We start from the raw sequence: 10,413 nt of genomic DNA, 5'->3' as shown, positions 1-10,413 counted from the left end.
TATATATATATATATAAGTAAGAGTCAGGCTTGGTTTCAGCCAGCCGAACTACCACCTATTCCAGCATCACCGTATCACTAGTCCTCAGGGTAAATGTGGGCCTCCAAATGAGACATCAGATCACTATTTATTGCACTGCATATTTTACAATACTGAAAGGACCAAAATGTTGTAATCCATATCTTGCCTTCATCTTGAAAACATACTCCCTTTCGACCCACTCAACGCACATGACGCCACATTATGCACATACAACATCAACATACAGTAGAACATACAGCATAGACATTACTAAATTTACAATGCCTTGTTTTTTTAGTACAAGTATCAATTTGAAACACTTTCACAAGGAGAATCAGCCTACCTCCTAGCCTGAGTGTCAGCCTTGTTAGCTTTCGTTCGTTCCCCAAGATCCGCTCCCCGCCAACAGGAGAGCGGATCTTGGGGAGCGGATGAAAGCTAACAAGGCTGACACTTAGGCTACCTACCTCCCCCAGATGGTCCAGAAATCGTGTAGACTTCCGCAGGAAGTCCTCATCCACATGTGGGTCGATTCCTTTGACTGCGTCCACGTAGTCTGGCCACCTCAGTACAGGACACTTCGGGCTGCACTTCGTCTGGCACCAGTTGGGCAGTCGCTTGATGATTTCTGCGCACAGTTTGGGCATCAGGCGTTGGTGCTGTGCAAGTTGTAAATGGAAATACATGACTGGTCATTTATCGCAAATGTTGTCAATGCATTGTCTCGTATCACCTGCTACTCTCATTACACACTTACCTCTAACATGGCCTTCTTCAGCGTAGCCAGCAGTTTCTTGAGTCGGTCCATCTCAGGTGTTCGCGTCACCTTGCAGTTCATCAGGAAGACTTCGTCTGAGATACGGAGGAGATCTTTAAACTCCGCTTTCATCAACTGCAGGAGATGAGCAGCTTGGCGTTGTCCTGAACGTTATCAGCAAAGCGAAACATAGATGAGACTTTTAATTAAATTCATGCTGATTATGGTATGGTAATACCATAATCACTGTAATATATGTCTACAAATGCCATTATGCTAAATCCTGCATTTAGCACACTGCATACATTTTTTTTAACCGTTTTAATGTCATTTTTTCAACGAACCGGGGTTTAGACATGCCTGCACCAAATACAAGTCTTTTTGTTAAAGCAAGATTTTTGCGGCTGGATGCCCTTCCTAACGCCAACCCAAACCCTAGTAGGGCCCAGGAACGCTCTAACTGAGGGGGGGATATACGTGTTAAGTGCCTTTCCCAAGGGCACAACGTCTGGGTGCAAGTCCGAACATGTCTGGGTCCAACCCTGGGGATTGAACCTGGGTCTCCTTGCTTGACAGTCCACACAGACGCCATATATAACTGAATTACTTATAATAATAAAGTATACACATTGCTTTTATGTGTTCACTTATAACATGAAGTTGGATATGTAGTCTTGGATACTCTACTCACCACTTGTGGGCGACACTTTGTCGGCATGGCTGGCCACTAAGATGACGTCACGCTGCCGGTTTGGGTTGCAGGACTTGATGAAACTCAGCCACCGGTGGACCTGGAGCCAAACATTCCACAAATTTACATGGTTGCCTAGACCGGTTCTGAACAAATGATATGAGAACATGTTAAAAACATTCCATTAAACTGGCTTTGATCAACATTAATTGTATATTATATCGTACAATTAACAATTTTGTATGGTTATCTATGCAGTTATTTAACGTTTATTGTGCTGTTTACGTCTTGTTCTTTGGTGTCGTCCGTGATGTTGTACAGCACAATGGAGATGGTGTTCTCTGCATCCATGAACATGCTGTGGGTTACCGCGTACTCCGACTGCCCAGCAAAATCCCACAGGCTGACCTCCCCCACCGCTGGAATATGGAACGTCCCAACATCCACCCCTGGGGTGGGGTCGTAAGGCTCCTCGGCTGACGACGGTTTTCTCAGTCCTTGGAGCAGTGCTGGCACGCGGCCCTGTTGGAAAGGAGTTACCTAATGAACTCTGACGTCTTTAATGCAATTTGCTATCTATTAGACTAAGATATCTACTATTCATTTAATTAATTTTCTCGTGAAACGAGATCGGTAGGATTTATGGAAGAAGCAAAGTTCCAACTTACCCTTTGGAAACTTATCTTGAGTGTGGACTTTCCCGCTTTCGCTTGCCCAAACAAGGACACCTTACACCTGTCGGTCTTCACTCCGCCAGACTTCTGCAGCAACTCGTGGTGCAACTTCTCTTTGATCAATTCCTTTGGCAGATTCTGGTGGCAGGTAGAAAAACCAAATGCAGCATAAGTTCTCAAAATCGGTGATATTGATAAACAGGTTTGAACAACATTACTGAAATATTTTCAACATAGTCCTAATTATTAATCAGTTTTCTTTGCTAGCACAAGCAGTTACATCCTGATTAACCCAAAACTCAGAGGTGTAAAGACACTCCTTTTGCCATAGATCCATGAGAATATTGTTCACCTTCAGTAGACGCCGAGTCTCCTTATAGCGTGTTAGATCAGAAGGTGTCCGTCCGTCCTGTACAAGAAGACATTACAAATGTGTTACTCTCCATGTGCACCTAGCAATGTCTTAGGATGACACCAAAACTATCATAGCTTTATCAAATATTGGTGCGACTTTGAACGGTTGATATTGTAAGTTATACTATCACCGTCGTCACTTATAGGCTAACAATATCAAAGCAGGGCATTACGATCTGATCGGCAGTAGTATGACGGAGGTTACTTATACGTCGATGAAGGTTAGACATCCAGGTAATACGATACGTCAAAAGTAGTTACTCAAGCAACTGGATATGATTTTGAAAATCAATCAATGAAAATTATGATTTTCATTGATTGATTTTCAAAATCATATCCAGTTGCTTGAGTAACTACTTTTTGGCGGAGGTTACTCATGTTTGTGGTGGGGGTCCGCTACTGGAGCATTCCATCTTCCATGACTGATCACCACATACAAGCTTCCCTCCTGAGCACTCAATGTACCACCTCGTATTGCATCCGAGAAAACCGGAGAGAGATGGGATCTTAAATAAATTTTTAAAGATGTGGTGTGCATCTGTATACATAACCAGCATGACCCCCATTCGGCTAATTCACACTAAATAACTTGTGGCACCCAGACCATGTAAGACGGTGTAATATGATGCAGTATACATTTGTTACAGGATGCTGTTCCGTTTTTTTTTATTGAAACATACCATGACAAAACGTGGTGGCGACATGAATATAAGTGTAACTTGAGTGTGTCGCCACACACCAGACAATACGTAACACAAGTCCAGATTTTCATTCATAAGCTGAATACAACAATCAATTAATAAACTACTGAAAAGAACGGGAAACAGTCATGCCTTCAAATATCAGAGTTATCAACCGAGAATTGAGGTGTTCAAAAACTCGTATTTCCCCAGAACTATCGTAGATTGGAACCCGTTGCCACCAAGCACAGTTGGGGAATCATCACTAGAAAGCTTTAAACAACTCCTGCAATTAAATGTGCAAAGATTGAGTGTAACAAGTCGTTCCGTGTGATATAGCTAGCTGCCGCCGCGCCGCGTGCCTGCGAAGCTGGTGTGTTACGCCGAACGGCGGTTATACCGGCTGTACTGATACAGATGTCGGCGGTCGGACAGTTTTTCCCACCCTAGTTCATTAAGAATAGATTTGTACGAGGACCCTCTAATCGCACCCGATGCAGTAAGCGAGCATTCTGTAGACGTTCAATCTGATGTGAGTCAGCGGTAGTGCAGCTGTGCCATACAACATCCCCATGTGCTAATATAGGCCGAATATAAGATTTATAGATTGTTTCGAGAACCTTGCGAGACAACTAAAATTTTAGTTTAGTAAAAATTAAAACTTTTTTTATGCGTTGGCTACCAGCTGTAATATATGAGTGTTCCACGACATATTAAATGATAGATGTTCCGTTGTTGTTGTGTATAGGACTTGGATACATCTAATTATGTAATCTATGGAAAGTGGAACATTAACGAATACAAATAATGCAAATTAAGTATGTTGTGGCATATGGGCATAAGTGTGTCTACATGTAGTCAATACATTATTACTAATTTTCTTATTGTCATTATTGTTTCCGAATCGTCCACGGCCTCGGGCCGAATCGTCCTGGACTTGAGGCCGAACTGTCTTGATACCTGTTTCCATGCTCTATGTTACATGTAATGTCTGTATTCAATTTGTGCAGGTGTGCACGCTATCAGCATACATTATACATGCTGCCTAGTGCACTACTTGTTTTGTCGCGTAACAATTTTGAATTTCATTTCAGTTCATTTATATGATAAATAAATAAATAAATAAAATTATTACCAAGTTCACATCCATATGTAATCTGTAGGGTCCATTTGAAACAAGTGTGTATTACCTCACTCCTGGCCGTCACGTCTGCCCCATGACGAATCAGAAGCTCACAAGTCCCGGTGCGGTCCAGGTAAGCAGCCCCATGCAAAGGTGTGCTCTGGTCCTGTACAGGGGGGAAGGTCAGGGTCAGTAGGGACGGGAAGTGACGTACACGTACCTTTCCCCTCATCAACCTCGGGTGAGGTTTATGCGTTGATAGAGGCTAATGTATGTATAAGGTTTGTGCATGTTCGGGTTGGTTCGATATTTCTGCAATATAACTGCTGCCGGCTTCATGTTCCCGCCAGACTTGCCATGCAATGCACAACTTTGGTACAATCTGAATCTTATCTTATCAGCCCGTGTAACCGCCGTTCCATGTGACACACCAGTTTAGCACGCCGCTGGTTATGTCACAACGATTGAGGTCGCACCTTAACCATGTATAGCATAATGTAATATACTGTACAGTACATTGAAGGTTGCTTTTATCGATTATCATGTTTGTATTTACGCACTACTGGTACAAAGTTGGGCATGTTTGAATTGTTCATCCTAGCTCTTTGCACATGCGAATTTATGTTTATTTTTGGTCTATCATAGGAACAAATGTGTATAGTTTAGACATGTAGTAAATGATACATTATTACCAAGTTCACATCCATGTAATCTGTAGGGTGCATTTGAAACAAGTGTGTATTACCTTATCCCTGGCCATCACGTCTGCCCCATGCCGAATCAGAAGCTCACAAGTCCCGGTGTGGTCCCACCAAGCAGCCTTATGCAAGGGTGTTTCCTGGTCCTGTACAGGAAGGAAGGTCAGGGTCAGTAGGGATGGGTTCAACACGGACAGCAGTTATCACGTGGGTAAGCTACAGTATGGGCTGCATGTTAAGTTAAGTTGTGTGTATCAAAAAAAGTTCCTGAACCCCCTGCTATAGATCCGTCATACCTGATCAGGTACACTTTATATTATATTGATCGTTATGCCACATTCATGCCTGTTTCCTGTATTGTCACACTGATCTTTGTCTATTTATGTTGTACCTAATGAGTACCTAATCAACTAATGTCTGTATTATTGTCTGTATCCCTGTTCCATATTCACGTAATCTGTAGGGTCCAGTTGAAACAAGTGTGTATTACCGAATCCCTGGCCGTCACGTCTGCCCCATGACGGATCAGAAGCTCACAAGTCCCGGTGTGGCCCCGGAGAGCAGCCTCATGCAAAGGTGTGTTATGGTACTGTACAGGGGGGAAGGTCAGGGTCAGTAGGGATGGATTCAACACGGACAACAGTTATCACGTGGGTAAGCTACAGTATGGGCTACATGTAAAGTTGTGTTAAGGAGGTTATAACCTGCTTGGTTGTGTACACCAACAAAAGTTCCTGAAACTCCTGTTATGGATTTTCTCATACCTGATCTGATCAGGTATACTGTATGTTGTATTGACTTTATGCCACATTTATGCCTGTTTCCTGTATTATCTCCTTAGATATGTTTATTTATACCGTACGTCCGTACCTAATGAGTACCTATTATAAATCAGCTAATGTTTGTATAATTGTCTCTGTACCATATTCATGCAATCTGTAGGGTCCATTTGAAACAAGTGTGTATTACCCAACCCCTGGCCGTCACGTCTGCCCCATGACGAATCAGAAGCTCACAAGTCCCGGTGCGGCCCTCGCGAGCAGCCAGATGCAAGGGTATTTTCTGGTCCTGTGCAGGGGGGCAGGTCAGGGTCAGTAGGGATGAACTTTCATGCTGACGGACAACAGTTATCACGTGGGTAACAAGCAGTATGACGTTCCGTCGATCACTAACAGGTTCCCGGATGTCCAGCTACGATCCCGCCATAGCCTGACTGGTGCAAACGATCAATTTTAATTTTAATCAGAGAAGAAAAACAAAAGGAGGCATGTGTGGCGCCAACCTGAAGTTAAGTCACTTATATTACAGCACCAAAAAGAGACAAGTAAGGAAAAAAGTATGAAGGAACAAACCTACGCAGAGGTCGAGTATTGACTGGATTGATGCTGATTAATTACAAGGAACGAAGGATAAATCAAGGTAACGAGTGTAAAGTGCAAGTGATCCACACTATATATAGTTACTACCACCTCACACATGTGTAACAGAAGTGTGATTCCTGTAAGGTGACTAACGAATGAAATGTAGTTGCGTTTCTGTTATGTGTGCAATAGAAAGTTGTGGGCAAAACTTTCACTTTCAAACCTCACATGGAAACTACTTAGGATTTGTGTTTTATCTTCCTGACCTTTCTGACCCAGACTGAGGGGAGAAACTTGACATTGGAACCACGAGTCACCCTGTCAGGGTTCAGGACAGGAGAAGTCAGGACTGAGTAATTTCTACTTACCCAGCCCCTCGCCTCCAGGTCGGCACCGTGTTCGATCAGCAATGCCGCCACTTCAGTCCACCCGCGCTCGCTGGCCACATGCAGGGATGTCTGGTCATACTGGATAGAACAACAGTTGGGACGATAACTGGTTACAAAGCAGCTGTTTGAGCCATGCGTTTACTAAACATTATATCACTCAGAATGGATAGGGAAGTGTGACAAAGAAGCCACGAGTTAACCTGCAAGGTTCAGGTCCGGAGAAGTCAGGGCCGAGTTATTTCTACTTACCCGGCCCCTCGCCTCCAGGTCGGCACCGTGTTCGATCAGCAATGCCGCCACTTCAGGCCGCCCGTGCTCGCTGGCCACATGTAATGATGTCTGGTCATCCTGGATAGAACAACAGTTGGGACGATAACCGGTTACAAAACGACTGTTTGAGCCATACGTTTACAGAACATTATTTCACTCGGAACGAATAGGGAAACTTGACAAGGACACCACGAGTCACCCTGACAGAGTTCAGGTCAGGAGAAGTCAGGACTGAGTTATTTGTACTTACCCCGCTCCTCGCCTCCAGGTTGGCGCCGTTTTCGATCAGCAATGCCGCCACTTCAGTCTCCCCCCACCTGCCGGCCACATGCAGGGCTGTCTGGTAGTGCTGGATAGAACAACAGTTGGGACGATAACTAGTTACAAAACGACTGTTTGAGCCACACGTTTATAGAACATTATATCACTCGGAACGAATAGGGAAACTTGACAAGGACACCACGAGTCACCCTGTCAGGGTTCAGGTCAGGAGAAGCCAGGACTGAGTTATTTCTACTTACCCAGCCCCTCGCCTCCAGGTCGGCACCGTGTTCGATCAGCAATGTCGCCACTTCAGTCCGCCCGTGCCTGCTGGCCACATGCAGGGATGTCTGGGAAGACTGGATAGAACAACAGTTGGGACGATAACCGGTTACAAGGCGGCTGTATATAGGCCGTGCCTTTACTCAAAATGACATATCCCGACAGCTTTAGTACCAAAAGAAATATATGATATCCAGTGTTCTTAGTTCTGTCCACCGCTTGATCAGAGCAATTTCACACCTTTAGTTTGGTCGTCAAAAACGGTTTGCAACAGTTTCCGATCATTTAAACAACGGGTTTTCATCATGTTCTGGTTTCTTTCAACATTTAAATAAGGTAATAATACAGTGAACAGTGGTGCCGAACCCAAGCTATATGGCTTACTAGTATATCAACGACAAATGTTATACATCTGACAGAAATAACATGTAACAGTAAGGTACACGAAATGCCTGATACAGATTCAGAGGTGAAAAAAATAAACAACACGTACAGTAAAAAGGTTGGACTACGAGTCTGTAACCTTGCATGAACTAACAGTTTGCTTACACTGTCCCACCATCTCTTGGCCCTGAGGTCCACCCCAGCGTCCAGCCCCCTTCTCACAGTCTGCACGTCACCTTTCTGCACAGCCGTGTAGAACGTGTCCAGGTCCATCTCCTCACTACCTGCTGGGGGCAACAAAATAAGGTTTTAACAACGTGTTTAACAAAAAACGAATTTATCAAAGGTGCATACATCAGAATTTTTCAATAAGTTAATTTTTCTAATCTCTATGCAGATCATATGGTAGAAAGGCAGTGTTTATTGGCCAGAGGAGTGTCCATTGGCGTTACTGCTCTGGCTAATGAATACTGTCTTGCCAGCGAAAGGGATCTGCTTGGAGATTAGATTTTCTTTTCTGGTGCAAATTCCTAAAATTGTTTTCAGCTGTATTGGTTCTGTGTACAATATGTTCATTGACAAGACTATAGTACAGGTCTGGAGTTTTCGTGAGGTCTTTTACACAGCGAATGCAAGAAGAACTAGTACAAAGTTATAAGCATTTATATCCATCTAGTGTGTACCTACTGTTTGCATTTAGTTTGAGATATCGTATTCCAAGATATGATATTCACACTGTAAAGATGATCCTCTAAAACATGATTTGATTCGACAGGATAAAATGTATTCGTTCTTTTAGAGCGAACAGAGGAAGGTTTATCGTCCTATTTCACCTGGCAGGCATTGCAGTTTATCAGGCTGGCGGCCAGTCGTGCATAATCCCCAAGCAGATCCCAGGGTGGCCTAAGAGGACAGGCAGAGGATACTGGCCAATGGATACTGCCTGGCCAATTTGATACTGTCTTTTGCCACGTGGACCCTAGGATCTGCTTGGAGATGAAGCCGTGCAGATATGTCAACACAGACTGGCGGGTAAACATGATCAGGCCGCACCTTTGGACCGGCTGCCTTATCAACAGCGCCATTTGCCGTGGGTTTTTTATTACATTATTTTTACATAAAGGTTGCCCATAACTAACTACTTTACTTTTTACAACAAAGTTTCAACGTATTACTTAACACCATAGAGGCAGAAAATGTCATAATTCTTACCTTAGTGAAGTAAAATCCAAACTTCTCTGTTTTTAGGAACGTGGATTTGCAACCATGTAGTTTTGCTACCCAACGTTAGATATTTATCTGACAACTGCAAACTACAACTTTAATAAAAGATCAATTATAGTACAATACAAACTCACATTGAAGGTATTAAATATGTGAGCGCCTCTAGCTCTATTTGATCGCTGAACCACATGTCCGTCAATGCAATCATGTCTTTGATGGTTTATTACAATTCTGTTTAATGAGTAGGGGTGGGGGTGGCGCACTATGTTGTTTATTATGTAAATTCTGTAAATTTTGTTTTGTTTCTTTGTACGCGGGGTTGCTAGAATAAGGTTTTTCAAAACTTGAGTGCAACGCCACATTGTCCGAATGTTAAGTATAGAAAAAAGTCAGGTATGTATACATGTGTTTGTACCACTTATAAATAGGTTAATTAAAGTAAGTATACATGGGTTATCAACATTAATGTGACCAAGACATGTAAACTCGTATTCTACTGATATTTAGTAGCATACCTGCAGTCTCAGTTGATCAGACAGCCGTTCTGGAGTCCCTGTTGTCCGGTTTATGCCCTGTTGTGGTTGTTTATCCGCTAACCCGGACCAGAAGACCGGACAGACCCGGAGCCCAACATGGCGACCGGCCAGGACGTCACGAGACACAAACAGGTGCGCCGGTTTGGGGACTTTGAACTGTTATCACCAGACGTGTGTTTGTCGTCTGCTTGGTTAGTAAACTACGTCAGGGAGTTTGGCGCGAATATCAAAACGCCCAGAGTCCGTCTGGGGCAAAGTAACGGCAGATCAGATACTAGTTAAAAACTAAAAATAACTTTCTGGCTCGATCTGCAACTTTACACCAAGTGAACGGCAGATCCGGTAGTTGGCAACTAAAAATAAGTTTCTGGCTCATTCTGCAACGGCACGCCCAGACGGGAATATCAAAACGCTCAGAGTCCGTCTGGCGCAATTTTGCCGCGTAAAGTGACGGGACAGCTAGTTGACAACTAAAAATAAGTGTCTGGCTCATTCTGCAACTTTACGCCAAGATGAAACGCTGCTCTTAATGGTACTTTTCCATACCTCTGACTTAACAGACCTTCGTTATGAAGCAGGTGCGCCGGTTTGGGGACTTTGAACTTTTATCACCAGACGTGTGTTTGTCGTCTGCTTGGTTAGTAAAC

The 10,413-nt window shown here is 43.6% G+C and overlaps 1 protein-coding gene across 1 annotated transcript in view; it reads right to left on the bottom strand.

The window, feature by feature from the left end:
• Positions 1 to 9,874, bottom strand: part of LOC109479344 — a 100,520-nt gene extending 90,646 nt beyond the window's left edge. The window contains exons 1-5 of the mRNA XM_019781295.1: positions 9,746 to 9,874; positions 8,172 to 8,293; positions 7,601 to 7,699; positions 5,550 to 5,648; positions 5,107 to 5,205 (exon numbers count right to left, since the gene is read on the bottom strand). Coding sequence (XP_019636854.1) covers positions 5,107 to 5,205; positions 5,550 to 5,648; positions 7,601 to 7,699; positions 8,172 to 8,279 — 405 coding nt within the window. The 5' untranslated portion in view covers positions 8,280 to 8,293; positions 9,746 to 9,874. The remainder of the gene's footprint in view (positions 1 to 5,106; positions 5,206 to 5,549; positions 5,649 to 7,600; positions 7,700 to 8,171; positions 8,294 to 9,745) is intronic.
• Positions 9,875 to 10,413: the final 539 nt, after the last annotated feature.

The sequence above is a fragment of the Branchiostoma belcheri genome, unplaced genomic scaffold, assembly GCF_001625305.1.
Source record: "Branchiostoma belcheri isolate BF01 breed outbred unplaced genomic scaffold, Haploidv18h27 scaffold48, whole genome shotgun sequence".
Lineage (NCBI taxonomy): Eukaryota > Metazoa > Chordata > Leptocardii > Amphioxiformes > Branchiostomatidae > Branchiostoma > Branchiostoma belcheri.
This window is presented reverse-complemented; position numbering and strand designations above follow the sequence as displayed.